Source organism: Aulonocara sp. 'chitande type north' Nkhata Bay, linkage group LG22 (genome assembly GCF_057382095.1).
Source record: "Aulonocara sp. 'chitande type north' Nkhata Bay isolate Kocher_YH1m ecotype deep benthic linkage group LG22, A_spYH_male_GT1.1, whole genome shotgun sequence".
Classification (NCBI taxonomy): domain Eukaryota; kingdom Metazoa; phylum Chordata; class Actinopteri; order Cichliformes; family Cichlidae; genus Aulonocara; species Aulonocara sp. 'chitande type north' Nkhata Bay.
Window position 1 is genome coordinate 3,685,946 of NC_141364.1, and position 16,279 is coordinate 3,702,224.

At 42.2% G+C, this 16,279-nt stretch overlaps 1 pseudogene and 1 gene segment (V, D, J or C); both read right to left on the reverse strand.

The window, feature by feature from the left end:
- Nucleotides 1-843: 843 nt before the first annotated feature.
- On the reverse strand, nt 844-3,613 carry LOC147303221 (Ig kappa-b4 chain C region pseudogene; annotated as a pseudogene).
- Nucleotides 3,614-7,019: 3,406 nt separating this feature from the next.
- Nucleotides 7,020-15,589, reverse strand: LOC147303222 (Ig kappa-b4 chain C region-like). The segment is given in 4 exon segments: nt 7,020-7,486; nt 8,172-8,279; nt 8,700-8,702; nt 15,478-15,589. Coding segments are annotated over 4 exon segments (549 nt in total).
- Between the last annotated feature and the right edge of the window lie 690 nt (nt 15,590-16,279).

The window sequence follows — 16,279 nt, forward strand, 5'->3', positions numbered from 1 at the left end:
ACTGAAGTGACTGCTGCAGCTGGAAGATACTGCAGAGACTGATACAGTTCACTGAGGACACACACACACACACACACACACACACACACACACACACACACACACACACACAGATTTTCTCTCAGCGACATTCAGCACAAATTTGTGCTTTATTAACTAAAGAACAAAGGTGGCCCAGTAACAGAAACCAAGGTCAATCTTAGTCATGACCTTTGACCTTAGCAGTGGAGCAAAGCCACAACATCTATAACAAGCAACAAAAATCTGAAAATGTTTATTATCAGCGAGGGTGAAAATAAAAACAATACACCTGTGAATTTAAGATTTTACTGTAAACATATCATCAAACATGAACATGAGTGAAAAAGCTGTTATTGAAAGTTTGTACTTCAGATTCTTTCTAATCACTCCTTGCATTCGTTGACTCTCCTGTCTGTGAGTTCTCCTCAGAACAAACAGCTCATTAGAGACACTAAAGACTCTTTCTTCTTTAGACTTGCTTTGTAGTCTGGTGAGGCTGTTTCCGTGGTAACCAGGTCCCAGCATTGCTTCATGAACCAGTCTGTCTGGTACAGGTGAGCAACACCACCAACAACCTACCACACACATTTAAATAAACATAAAAATAACCTGTACAACTTTAAAACTTCTTTTTCAGCTTTTGCCAAAATGCAGATCTCCTTAATGGTTCTTTCAGCCTGTGTTTTATTTTACCAGTGTAAAATAAAGACATCATGTTGGAGTGCAGAGTTGGTCTGAATTCTTCTAAATGAAACATATATTCATCAAGTGCAGGTTTGTAGATTTGAATAAAATTAAATGTCTGATTCAACCAAAATTCACTTTGCAAAACATCTTTATTACCTAAAACATGAATGTTGTCATTATGAGAAAGAAAATAACAGTTTTAGTCTTTATTTGTTCTTCAAAAAGAAAGATGGAGAGACAGTTACAGAGTTGAGAATGAGAGCATTAAACCAGTATCAGGTTGAGTCAGGTCAGGACTGGGGACACTGGTCTCTCCTCAGTGGCTCTGAGACCAGAGCCTGGCAGCCCTGGGTGGCCTCACAGGTCACAGAGCCCACCTTCATCCAGCGGTCTGCAGGGAGCCTCAGGGTGCTGCTCCAGCTGTAGAGGCCGTCGTTCTGCAGCACCACGGGGCTCCTGCTCTCCTCCCAGCTGATGCTGCCACTGCCATCCACCTTCCAGGACAGACTCCAGTCTGAGGGGAAGCCCTTGTTGGCCAGACATGTGATTGTTGCAGTCCCCTGCTGTAGCTCCTCACTGGAGGGGGGCAACACTGTCAGGACGGGACGGGCATCACCTAGGAGACACCAATCAGCTTAGAGCACAGGGAGCACACAGTTGTCAATCAAACCACAGACAGTCGGACACCTTTACTGTAAGAGCTGATTTTCTCCGTTAAGAAGTTTCTGTCAGGTGTTTTTTCTGCTCCACCAGTCATTCACTCACACATTGTTTCACTTCCCTTTAAGAAACCTCTCATGCATATCAGCACAGAGAGAATCATCACACAGTTTGAGCTGAAATATGTTCAAACTACACTGGAAATAAAAGAAGCAGATGTGGAAACATTTACAAAACAAGTTTAAAATCATCAATATTGTACATGACTGACATTAATATTAACTGGAAACAAATAAATAGAATAAATTAATTAATTCAGCGAAACGAAATGCTCTTCCTGTATATCTAAAACAATTTTTAAAATTCACACAAACTCAAAGTAATTTCAAACAATACTTGAAAGTTTTTCTTCTTTATATTATTGTTAGATTTTTTTTCAGTTTAATTTGACTGAAATGTAGACATAATATTTTGACAGAGCAGATCTGAATTATCCTCCACGACACAAGAGGATGATAAAAAATTCCAGCATCAAACTTATTGTAAAGCTACGTGCTTTTCTCTTAAAATCAGAAGAGAAATTGTTAAATGCACTTTAATAAAAAGACAGTATTTGATAGTAAACCAGAATAAACTTACGTCCAACATCCAGTCTGGTTCCTCCACCGAACGTGTACCACAGTGATACAAACTCATTGAGGCGCCGTACAAAAACCTCTGACTGTAGAGAGACGCGGCTCTCTGACTCTGAAACAAACAAACTCAACTAAATCATTCACTGTTTGCACAGCAGCCATGACTCAGCTGATGTGACTTCTTCAAATACCATCATACAATGTTAGTTTAAATACAGTTCAATCCATGAGCTTTTGGACGATCACATTTTTTTGTCCTGTCCCGTTCGGCACTGAAGCAATCAGAATTATTGTCTGAAGGCCAAGAAAAATTCTCAACAGATTTATTTTCTCAAGTGAATCAGTGCCATACTGGTCCACTTGATTGATCTTCATTATTTTTTATTTTTTATTTTTTTAAATGATTACAATTGGAACAGATATAACCGGGGGATCGTAAAGAGAAAGACAGATAAGAGAAGTTTAAGAAAAGGAGAGGGAAAGAAAAACAGAGGGGAAGAGGGACAGTGAGAAAAGACAATGAAAACCCATAAGATCACCTGCTGGAAGAAAAAGAAGAAAACAAACAGAAAGAGAACAACACAGTAGGGAGACCACAGCAACAACCTAGATAAGCATAAGTAAGAGTAAATAATAAAGACTGAATGCTACTGAGCAGCACAAAAGACCGACAGCAGACGATATGCTTTGTAACTCCGAAATGACAACACAGGCACGGCTTCTTCAAGACGGGCGCTTGGCTGCATTTATTGAACGCCGTGAAAACTACAAACATAAAACACAAAGGCTTTAAGCGCTTCAGTCTATCAAAATTAACACTTGTGCTTTAACAACGAAAATTACCTCGTGGCCGCCTGCCACTTCGGAGGTCCTAGAAGAATAGCTTTACAGTCTTGTGCATTCTAAATTAAAACATAAAATAATTAGAACACCATACATTACAAATATTCACAATATTACAATACAGTTATGGCAAATGACAAATACCTTGTACCGCTGGTAGACTAACCAGGCCTTTGCAGATAGCTCGCTGGACTCCTTAGCGTGATTATTAAACGTGGGCTCACAGCCTATACTATCACGCCCAAAACCTCGCGATAATAGCGGTGTAACAAAACTTGTTCTTTGTGACAAGATAAACACACCCTTACAATATTGACCACAGAAACATACAAACAAGAACATTTTAACTTCTGGAACCATCTATTAAACTTCTTTATACATAAGCCATTTCTGTGACACTTACATGCTTAGAGGCAGCATCCAAGGAAGACGGTGAGTGTCTGTGCACACCTGTGTGCGTGAGTGCGCTTGTTTCCAAAAGGTTTCTCCATGTAACTATCTAATAGTAATTGTGGGGAACCATAGCACTGCCCCCCAGGACATGGAGCAAGCACGGAGGACCGCCAGGACCCAGACATCCAGATTCCCCCCAGAGCACAAGAGCCCAAGCAGGACCACTGGAGGGACAGCCGCCTCCCTCCTAGAAACAAGCTGGGGAGAGCCCCAGACGGGTGTGTGTGGGGGGGCGGTGAGATGGAGTCTAAGACCCAACCAGACATATAAACATAGACAAAGCTCTTCATAAAACATGCCTCATCCACAGACATTCGTATAAACACTAAATCCTATGCCTGAGTGCTTTCTATCTAGCATTGAGACAAATGTTCAGCATTTTACTCTCACCAGTCAGAGAGTCTAAAATATTTGAAACTGTAGCCTTTTGTGTTTGTCACTGATCAATATCTGAGTAATATTATTCATAATTAGGCACTAACGCACATGGTGTCTTGATGCACGCTCAATCATCCAGGTAAGTAAAACCCACAAGGTTGATTCTGTTCATCTGGACGCAGCGTTTTCAGGGGGAGAAACGTTTCGTCACTCATCCAGGTGACTTCTTCAGTCTCAGCTGACTGCAGGTTTCTCCAACCTTAGAAACAGTGCATTTGCATAATGACTGAAACCAGCCCACTGAAGGAACAATGGGCTGGGAGGTCAGTTCCTTGATCATTAATATGCAAATTCTCATAACCATTAATCAACAGCCACTGATCAACGGCCATGAGTAACACACATGGTCTGGTGCAAAGATTCAGTATAAGTTCTGATGATGTGCTGCTTATGTTTTTAAGCTGTAATCTTTATAGTGTAGTACAGAGCACGATGAAGAAATGATGACTTTTCTTCGTGCAAATATTTACCATCTGTATTACCAGATTTTAAGTACGTCACAGAATAGCCTGCCCAATCCTCACAACCAAAGCTTGCTCAGCATAAGATGCACAATGTAAAACTTTGAAAAAATGCTTTTAAAAATAATCAACAAAACACAAATTGTTGAGTTTATGAATAACTCAATGGATTAATTAAAAAGAGAAAGAGGAAAAAGAAGATGAAATTAAAGCAGACAGAAATACCAAATCACTGATTCTTGAACACAGAGTAAACCTTTTATAATGGACAAGGGCATTTCCATGATTTCCATAGAGAGGCACTTTGCATCAGCAGCACCATGCTCCAGTGCTCTGGGAGAGTTTATAGTCCTGAGAGTTGAACACTGGATGACTGACAGCTGTCCTTCATCACAACAGAAGCCACAGAAATCCTCCTCATCAAAAACATGACTTTGATCTGCGTCCTCATCTGGACTCTCCTCTGCTGCTGCTTCACAGGTAAAGTCCAGAGAATCAAACTCCTCTCCTCTATCAACATCTGTCCCTCTGAAATGAAGCCCACAAAACCATGAAGCTGCTTTATGTTTTTGTCTCTGTGTCCTCAGAGTCCAGAGGACAATATACAGTGACTCAGCCTGGAGCAGTGAGCTCTGCTGTGGGAGGAACTGTGAGCATCAGGTGTAGGACCAGTCAGAATGTTGGTGTTTGGAAAAACAACCATCTTTTAGCCTGGTACCAACAGAAAGATGGAGGAGTTCCTAAACGTCTCATTTACCTTGCTAGCACTCGACAATCAGGGATTCCAGCTCGTTTTACAGGCAGTGGATCAAACTCTGACTTCACTCTGACCATCAGTGGAGTCCAGGCTGAAGATGCAGCAGTTTATTACTGTCAGAGTGAACACTATCCTAACAGTCAGTATGTGTTCACACAGTGAAAAACAGTCGTACAAAAACCTCCCTCAGTCAGACTGAACAGAAACTGAAGTGACTGCTGCAGCTGGAAGATACTGCAGAGACTGATACAGTTCACTGAGGACACACACACACACACACACACACACACACACACACACACACACACACAAAATGAAGTGATTCATCACAAATTTGTGTCCTACATCGCATGTATGTTGTGTTCAACTTTCAAATATATATTTAACTAAAGAACAAATGTGGGCCATTAACCCTTTAAGACCTACCATAGAACCAAGTCCGCCAGAGCTTATATTATATTTTTACATGCTGTGGAGCCATTTTTTGGAGCATTTCAAGTTGCTATACATCAATACAACCATTATAGCCCATATTTTAATAATATGTCTGCATTAAGTGCATAGTAATTACATAAATTGCAAAAAAGTGCAATAAACTACAAAAAAATTTAAAATCGTTTTTGTTTTTTTAACATATATTTCTAGTTAGAGAAATTTAAGAGGCTTATCCCTCAAAACTGTAAATACAAAAAAGTTGCACAAACTAGTTTCCCACCAAAGGAAATTTATTTTGAGTGTTTTCATAGTTTTATTTTTGAGATACACCAATTTTCATATACTACAGGAAAAACGAAAAAATATATTATAGTGCAAATTTGCAAAATAACAGCATGTGCATAAAAATAAACTATTTCCAGCAGTGCAGTATGAGTCCTCAGCATCCCAGAAACGACACAGAAAGTCATGAAGTCAAACATAACTTTTAAAAACACAAGTATAAGCTCATGAGGCCACGATGGTAAAAAAACTACATTTCCGCAAAATGACGTCACTTCCGGTTTCGGGCAGGTCATGCGGTCATGTGATAGTTCGCGCTGATGGACGTAGGAAGTGTTACAAACAGCTGATCGGATCGGCAAAGCTGTTTCTGTAATATTATGTTTTTGTTGCTACAAGCGCTTTTTATGCAGTTTTTGCAAAGCTGTATGTGGAAGGAAACTGTGACTGAGGACAAGCTGATGGCATCAGATGCAAGTACAACTCCTCCGGTTTCATATGCAAAAAAAATTATTGCGCTAGCTCACGTGGTTGCAGAGCTACCGGGATTTAAAAATAGTTACGCAAAATGGAGCGTGTCCGCTCCTACCGGTTCTAAAGGGTTAACAGATACCAGGATAAGTCTTGTTCATGACCTTTGACCTTAGAGCAAACACTGAATCTATATCAAGATAAAATAATCTGAATCCAAAAATCTGAAAATGTTCCTGATCAGTGAGGCTCAAAATAAAAACAACACACCTGTGAATTTAAGTGTAAACATATCATCAAACATGAACATGAGTGAAAAAGCTGTTATTGAACCGAAGGTGTTTTTTCATAGTTTGTTCATGTCATCATTCATTTAATCTTCTCCGTGTTCGTCAGTGAAATTAAAACTTTGTTCTTCAGATTCTTTCTAATCACTCCTTGCATTCGTTGACTCTCCTGTCTGTGAGTTCTCCTCAGAACAAACAGCTCATTAGAGACACTAAAGACTTTTTCTTCTTTAGACTTGCTTTGTAGTCTGGTGAGACTGTTTCCATGGCAACCAGGTCCCAGCATTGCTTCATGAACCAGTTTGTCTGGTACAGGTGAGCAACACCACCAACAACCTACCACACACATTTAAATAAACATAAAAATAACCTGAACAACTTTAAAACTCCTTTTTGCCAAAATGCAGATCTCCTTAATGGTTCTTTCAGCCTGTGTTTTATTTTACCAGTGTAAAATAAAGACATCATGTTGGAGTGCAGAGTTGGTCTGAATTCTTGTAAATGAAACATATATTCATCAAGTGCAGGTTTGTAGATTTGAATAAAATTAAATGTCTGATTCAACCAAAATTCACTTTGCAAAACATCTTTATTACCTAAAACATGAATGTTGTCATTATGAGAAAGAAAATAACAGTTTTAGTCTTTATTTGTTCTTAAAAAAGAAAGATGGAGAGACAGTTACAGAGTTGAGAATGAGAGCATTAAACCAGTATCAGGTTGAGTCAGGTCAGGACTGGGGACACTGGTCTCTCCTCAGTGGCTCTGAGACCAGAGCCTGGCAGCCCTGGGTGGCCTCACAGGTCACAGAGCCCACCTTCATCCAGCGGTCTGCAGGGAGCCTCAGGGTGCTGCTCCAGCTGTAGAGGCCGTCGTTCTGCAGCACCACGGGGCTCCTGCTCTCCTCCCAGCTGATGCTGCCACTGCCATCCACCTTCCAGGACAGACTCCAGTCTGAGGGGAAGCCCTTGTTGGCCAGACATGTGATTGTTGCAGTCCCCTGCTGTAGCTCCTCACTGGAGGGGGGCAACACTGTCAGGACGGGACGGGTATCACCTAGGAGACACCAATCAGCTTAGAGCACAGGGAGCACACAGCTGTCAATCAAACCACAGACAGTCGGACACCTTTACTGTAAGAGCTGATTTTCTCCGTTAAGAAGTTTCTGTCAGGTGTTTTTTCTGCTCCACCAGTCATTCACTCACACATTGTTTCACTTCCCTTTAAGAAACCTCTCATGCATATCAGCACAGAGAGAATCATCACACAGTTTGAGCTGAAATATGTTCAAACTACACTGGAAATAAAAGAAGCAGATGTGGCAACATTTACAAAACAAGTTTAAAATCATCAATATTGTACATGACTGACATTAATATTAACTGGAAACAAATAAATAGAATAAATTAATTAATTCAGCGAAACGAAATGCTCTTCCTGTATATCTAAAACAATTTTTAAAATTCACACAAACTCAAAGTAATTTCAAACAATACTTGAAAGTTTTTCTTCTTTATATTATTGTTGGATTTTTTTTTCGGTTTTAATTTGACTGAAATGTAGACATAATATTTTGACAGAGCAGATCTGAATTATCCTCCACGACACAAGAGGATGATAAAAAATTCCAGCATCAAACTTATTGTAAAGCTACGTGCTTTTCTCTTAAAATCAGAAGAGAAATTGTTAAATGCACTTTAATAAAAAGACAGTATTTGATAGTAAACCAGAATAAACTTACGTCCAACATTCAGTCTGGTTCCTCCACCAAAAGTCCACCACAGTGATACAAACTCATTGAGGCGCCGTACAAAAACCTCTGACTGTAGAGAGACACGGCTCTCTGACTCTGAGACAAACAAACTCAACTAAATAATTCACTGTTTGCACAGCAGCCACGACTCAGCTGATGTGACTTCTTCAAATATCATCATACAATGTTAGTTTAAATACAGTTCAATCCATGAGCTTTTGGACGATCACATTTTTTTGTCCTGTCCCGTTCGGCACTGAAGCAATCAGAATTATTGTCTGAAGGCCAAGAAAAATTCTCAACAGATTTATTTTCTCAAGTGAATCAGTGCCATACTGGTCCACTTGATTGATCTTCATTATTTTTTATTTTTTTAAATGATTAGAATTGGAACAGATATAACCGGGGGATCGTAAAGAGAAAGACAGATAAGAGAAGTTTAAGAAAAGGAGAGGGAAAGAAAAACAGAGGGGAAGAGGGACAGTGAGAAAAGACAATGAAAACCCATGAGATCACCTGCTGGAAGAAAAAGAAGAAAACAAGCAAAAAGAGAACAACACAGTAGGGAGACCACAGCAACAACCTAGATAAGCATAAGTAAGAGTAAATAATAAAGACTGAATGCTACTGAGCAGCACAAAAGACCGACAGCAGACGATATGCTTAGAGGCAGCATCCAAGGAAGATAGTGAGTGTCTGTGCACACCTGTGTGCGTGAGTGCGCTTGTTTTCAAAAGGTTTCTCCATGTAACTATCTAATAGTAATTGTGGGGAGCCATAGCACTGCCCCCCAGGACATGGAGCAAGCACGGAGGACATCCAGGACCCAGACATCTAGATTCCCCCCAGAGCACAAGAGCCCAAGCAGGACCACTGGAGGGACAGCCGCCTCCCTCCTAGAAACAAGCTGGGGAGAGCCCCAGACGGGTGTGTGTGGGGGGGCGGTGAGATGGAGTCTAAGACCCAACCAGACATATAAACATAGACAAAGCTCTTCATAAAACATGCCTCATCCACAGACATTCGTATAAACACTAAATCCTATGCCTGAGTGCTTTCTATCTAGCATTGAGACAAATGTTCAGCATTTTACTCTCACCAGTCAGAGAGTCTAAAATATTTGAAACTGTAGCCTTTTGTTGTTTGTCACTGATCAATATCTGAGTAATATTATTCATAATTAGGCACTAACGCACATGGTGTCTTGATGCACGCTCAATCATCCAGGTAAGTAAAACCCACAAGGTTGATTCTGTTCATCTGGACGCAGCGTTTTCAGGGGGAGAAACGTTTCGTCACTCATCCAGGTGACTTCTTCAGTCTCAGCTGACTGCAGGTTTCTCCAACCTTAGAAACAGGACATTTGCATAATGACTGAAACCAGCCCACTGAAGGACCAATGGGCTGGGAGGTCAGTTCCTTGATCATTAATATGCAAATTCTCATGACCATTAATCAACAGACACTGATCAATGGCCATGAGTAACACACATGGTCTGGTGCAAAGATTCAGTATAAGTTCTGACGATGTGCTGCTTATGTTTTTATGCTGTAATCTTTATAGTGTAGTACAGAGCACGATGCAGAAATGATGACTTTTCTTCGTGCAAATATTTACCAACTGTATTACCAGATTTTAAGTACGTCACAGAATAGCCTGCCCAATCCTCACAACCAAAGCTTGCTCAGCATAAGATGCACAATGTAAAACTTTAAAAAAATGCTTTTAAAAATAATCAACAAAACACAAATTGTTGAGTTTATGAATAACTCAATGGATTAATTAAAAAGAGAAAGAGGAAAAAAGATGAAATTACAGCAGACAGAAATACCAAATCACTGATTCTTGAACACAGAGTAAACCTTTTATAATGGACAAGGGCATTTCCATGATTTCCATAGAGAGGCACTTTGCATCAGCAGCACCATGCTCCAGTGCTCTGGGAGAGTTTATAGTCCTGAGAGTTGAACACTGGATGACTGACAGCTGTCCTTCATCACAACAGAAGCCACAGAAATCCTCCTCATCAAAAACATGACTTTGATCTGCGTCCTCATCTGGACTCTCCTCTGCTGCTGCTTCACAGGTAAAGTCCAGAGAATCAAACTCCTCTCCTCTATCAACATCTGTCCCTCTGAAATGAAGCCCACAAAACCATGAAGCTGCTTTATGTTTTTGTCTCTGTGTCCTCAGAGTCCAGAGGACAGATCACAGTGACTCAGCCTGGAGCAGTGAGCTCTGCTGTGGGAGCAACTGTGAGCATCAAGTGTACGACCAGTCAGGATGTTTATGTTCATAGCAACAACCATATTTTAGCCTGGTACCAACAGGGTGATGGAGACGTTCCCAAACTGCTCATTAAGCGTGCATATGAGCGAATATCAGGGATTCCAGATCGTTTTACAGGCAGTGGATCAAACTCTGACTTCAGTCTGATCATCAGTGGAGTCCAGGCTGAAGATGCAGCAGTTTATTACTGTCAGAGTTTTCACTATCCTAACAATCAGGATGTGTTCACACAGTGAAAAACAATCGTACAAAAACCTCCCTCAGTCAGACTGAACAGAAACTGAAGTGACTGCTGCAGCTGGAAGATACTGCAGAGACTGATACAGTTCACTGAGGACACACACACACACACACACACACACACACACACACACACACACACACACACACACACACACACACACACACACACACACACACAAATAAATGCTTTTTATACCTTAGTGAGGACATCTAGTTGACATAATGCTTTCCCCAGCCTCTTACCCTAACCTTAAAAATGAATCCTGAACTCTAACACCTAGCTTAAATCTTAAATTAACTGTATCCCTTACACTAAACCCACATTTTGAGCCTTGTGGCTATTTAATAATAGGAGACCAAAAAAAAGGTGACTTGACCATGTCTTCACCTGAGAAAGTCTTGGGTTGTCAGTGTTCTTTGGGTCATTATCTATTTGCACTGTGAAGTGCTGTCCAATGACTTTCCAACTACTCCAATGAGTAACATTGGCTCCAAAATCTTTGACAGATGATGTGATATGCTTCAGATCAGTTTTCCTTCTTCATCATTTTCTTTTCTAATTATGCTGATAAAACTTCATCTTGGAACTGTTCCTGATTGTTCTGTGTTTTTCTGGCAAAGTCTAATCCAGTCTTCCAGTTCTTGAGTGTAACCAGCAGTTTGTAACTGGTAAGAGTTTCCTTTCATGAAGATGACTCTTGATCTCTTGGTAGTAGACTTAGACTATGATACAGCCACCTGGGGCTACTGTAGCTCAGAAGCATCCATCCAATGCATCCATCTCAGTCTAAATGTGTTTGAATGTTGTATAGAAAGCATTCCAGTAGGAAAAGCATACAAAAATGTTCTTGTATTTCTTTATGGGTGAATGAGCAGAAAAGCACTATAGAAAAACCAGTCCATTTCCCCCTTAGAGAGTATTTTAGACTAATGAATATGACGTGTAAAGTACTCAAAATTAAGCTGTGGTAGAGTTTTTTTCCTTAAACTATGAATTCTGTCCTCATTCGTTTCAGCTTTCTTCTGTGGTCTTTTAGGCCTTATTTTTGTTGTGCTGGCCAATACAATCATTCCTTTTAAAAATGAACCAGGTTGTTGATTTTGGGTTTTTTTTTTTTTTTTTGCCGGTCCCATTTGGTTCTTTAGCCATCAGAATTGTTGTCTGAAGACCAACAAGGATACCCAATGGATTTACTTTGCCAAATGGATCTTCGTGGCATTGCCGTATTGGTCCATTTGGTCGATCTTTGTTTTTATTATTTATTATATTTTATTTTCAGATGTTACAGACGGGACAGACATGAGTGAGGGATAGGAAAGGAAGAAAGAAAGAGGAAGGAAAGGAAAAACAGAAGGGGAGAGGGACAGTGAGAAAGGGGGGGAGAAAAAAAATAAAAATCTCCTGGATCACCTGTTGAGAGAAGAATAGAAGACAAAAAAAACCAAAAAAAAACAAAGCAACATACTAAACACAACACCATCGCATTAATCTAGCTAAGTGTAAACAGCAGTAAATACTAAATATTCAATGTTGTTGTGCAGCACGCAGGACAGATGTGCTTCGAAGTAGTAGCCAAGAAAGGTGTAATTTAAGTCTACGAGCAGTGAACACCCGTGTGCATACCTGTGTGGATCAGCGTGCTTGTATTCCAAAGGTTTCTCCATGTAATGATCTGCTAGGGAGTGTGGGGGGGGGGGGGGGGGGGGGGGGGGCACAGCCCCGTCCTCCAGGGTATGAAGCAGGTATGGAGGAGATCAAAACTCCAGACATCCAGAGGCCCCCAGAACACAAGAGACCATGGAAAACCAACAGAGGGGCAGCCGCGCCACTGTCCCAGAAAGAGCTGAGGAGAGTCCCAGATGAGGGCTCACTCAGCAGCCGCGGAGCAGAAGCCAGGGGGAGTTGCAGTGACGTGCCCGTGAGCTCCGCCGGCAGCCAGCTGTGCCTGAGTGACCGAGCCCCCGGCCGAGAGTGGCCCGAGCGAGCCCCAGGCTCCAGGCCCCGATAAGCGGCCGCCAAGGAGTGAGCCGGTGTGTACCTGGACGCCCACCCCCAGACACAAAGAACCACCAACGCACCGACACCTGAGGGAGTCCGCCACTGGCAGGGGAAGTGGTGGTGGGTGGAGATAGGCCTCCAAACCTTGGAGGGCCTGAGATGTCCCCAGAGAGGTGGCGTCTGATACCCAACCTGACATATAGACACAGACATACAGGCACACACAGACACAAACATCCATTCCCACCCTCATGCTCTCATATGCACTTACTCCACACTCAACCAACGTGGAGACAGACATAAAGAGACGCTGTACACACAATCACACTCCCCAAGCGTACTCTACAAACCGGGTCTAGGTACCCTTGCCCCTGGAGGGGGGAACTGCACCCAGACCCAGGTGGTGTTACCCTTTTCCCTGCGGTGGGGGGAGGCAGACCACCCCGACTCCGTAGCAGCAGGGAGGCCCCACACTCCAGACCGCAGTCGGACGGCCAACTCCTCCTAGCCCTCCCGCTCCAGCAGGCCGCAGAGAATGGGGGTGGGAGAAGACTCCAAACCTCCCTCCACCCGCTCATTGTAGTGTTGATGCATGTGTGTTCTAAGGTGCAATTAAAACCCAGGAGGGCATGGAGCTACCTGCCAGAGAGCAGCAGGTAAGCGCATAGCCCCTCCTGATAGCCCTCAATGTCTAAGTGTATTTAAAATTGAGAGGTGGGCAACGACACCAGGGGTGGGGTGTACACCCTGATGGTAATATGGACTCCGTGATTGTGCCCACCCCCAAGATCCTATATGTATGTGTAATGAGAGTGTGAATAATGTGAATGTCTAAGTTGTGGGATAAAATTGAGGCAGAGGCAGCCGGAAGGGGACAGAGGGGGGGTTGGTGATTTTGATAGTTCATTTGACCTCATATGCAGGGATCTAATTAACAACCAATAAATGCAATCAGATAATTTGAAATCAACTCATCTGTTTAATTTGTCTTAGAAAAATGACAGGACAGGCTTTATCTGTTGATGAAATGGCTTGAAGACAATTGCTCAGTTATTTTTGAGCCTCTGAAATTAAATAAATAAAAAAAGGAGTATCCTTGTAGCACAGACGTCCACATGTTATCTGCTCCAATACAGGACCAAATTTAGAGAACTTACTTTGAATTTCAGTAAAATGTTAATTTGATCGATCCATTACTAAACAGCATTATTTGACTGATCCAAGTCTGTGCTGACTTAGAGCCACAGCAACCAAAACAAAACTAGACCAGGGGATGTTAAAATATACTTTTCTGAATAAGTATGACTCATATCATTTAGATGATTTTGCAAATGACTCTCAAACCATGTTGACTGATCGGAATGACACCTGTGAATTCACAATGTGATGACTGCTCGCGATGTAATCCTGTTGAAGTCAGTCAGATGATTTCCATAGAGAGGCACTTTGCATCAGCAGCACCATGCTCCAGTGCTCTGGGAGAGTTTATAGTCCTGAGAGTTGAACACTGGATGACTGACAGCTGTCCTTCATCACAACAGAAGCCACAGAAATCCTCCTCATCAAAAACATGACTTTGATCTGCGTCCTCATCTGGACTCTCCTCTGCTGCTGCTTCACAGGTAAAGTCCAGAGAATCAAACTCCTCTCCTCTATCAACATCTGTCCCTCTGAGGATACAGAGACAAAAACATAAAGCAGCTTTATGGTTTTGTGGGCTTCATTTCAGAATCCAGAGGACATGTCCTTGTTACTCAGCCTGGAGCAGTGAGTTCTACTGTAGGAGGATCTGTCACCATCAGCTGTACGACAAGTCCAAACGTGTATTACAGCAGTCCAGATCATCGTTTAGCCTGGTACCAACAGAGATATGGAGAAATGGCCAAACGTATTATTCATTATGTAAGCAAAAGAGATCCTGGGACTGTGGGTCGTTTCACAGGCAGTGGATCAAACTCTGACTTCACTCTGACCATCAGTGGAGTCCAGGCTGAAGATGCAGCAGTTTATTACTGTCAGGGTGGTTTCAGTGTAAACAGTCAGTGGGTGTTCACACAGTGAAAAACCGTCATACAAAAACCCTGAGACTGAACTGAAACTCAACTGACGCATTTCAACGAGGACACACACCCACACACACAAACCTGTCATGCATATCAGCACAGTCAGAATCATCCCACATTTTTACCTGAAGAATGTTCAAATGACATTAAATAAAAACATGAGATGTAGTAACATTAACATTACAAAATCATCTCCATAATCACATCACATTCTGTATTTAGAGGAAACAAGTAGAGAAAATATACAGTGGTTAAAATAAGTACTGAAAATGTCTTTTTTTTATGAGTATACATATTTCGAAAGGTGATGCTGACATGAAATTCTCACCAGATGTTGGTAACAACCCATCTAATCCACACATGCAAAGAAATCAGTGCTTTATATCCATCAGCTCTGGGGTGGCTGCGAAAGTCCATAAAAAAGGCCAGAAAGGACCACAGGGACAAAGTGGAGTCCAGCTACCACAGCTTTGACACCAGGCCACTGTGGAATGGACTACGCTGCATCACTACGAGAAGGAAAACAAAGACAGGGTTCAGCCCACCGTATCTCTCGCAGACGAGCTTAACAACATCTATGCTTGTTTTGATGCAGACAACAGAGAGCAGATCCTGTATCCTCAGGAGCACAGGGAGGCTGTAACTCTAACTCTCAAAACAGAAGCTGTGAGATGGCCTTTCAAAAAGGTCAATCCTCACAAAGCTCCAGGAGCAGAGTGTGTGCAGACCAGCTGGCAGGGGTGTTCACCAACATCTTCAACCTCTCTTTGTGGCAGTCGGTGGTCCCCACATCCCTCAAAACATCCACCATCATTGCTGTTCCTAAGAAATCATTGGTCTCCTGTCTGAATGACTACCGTCCTGTTGCACTGACATCCCTCATCATGAAGTGACTTGAGCCGCTGTTCAAAGGTCAGATCTGCTCCTCCCTCCTTGACACACTGGACCCTCTTCAGTCTGCCAATTGGAGAAACAGAGTCACAGAGGATGCCATCGCCCTGACGATGCACACCACCCTCACTCATCTGGAAAAAGGGAATACATATGCAAGAATGCTCTTCATCGACTACAGCTCAGCTTTAACACCATCATCCCCTCAAACTTGCCTTGAAGCTCGTCGACCTTGGGTGACACCGATCTGCAGATGGATTCTAAACTTCCTCACAAACAGGCCCCAGGTGGTGAGAGTTGGTAAGACACCTCCTCATCACTCATCCTAAACACAGGAACGCCACAGGGTTGTGTGCTTAGCCCCCTCCTTTATTCCCTGTTCCCACACGACTGTGTTGCTAAACATAAGTCCAACACCATGATCAAGTTTGTGGATGACACAACCATCATAGGCCTCATCACAGGCAACGATGAGACGGCCTATAGAGAGGAGGTGATGGTGCTGTACGAGTGGTGCCTGGAAAATAACCTGACTCTCAACATCAGCAAAACTAGAGAGATGATAGTGGACTACCGGAAACGACCAGTCAGGGAACACCAGCCCATCCAC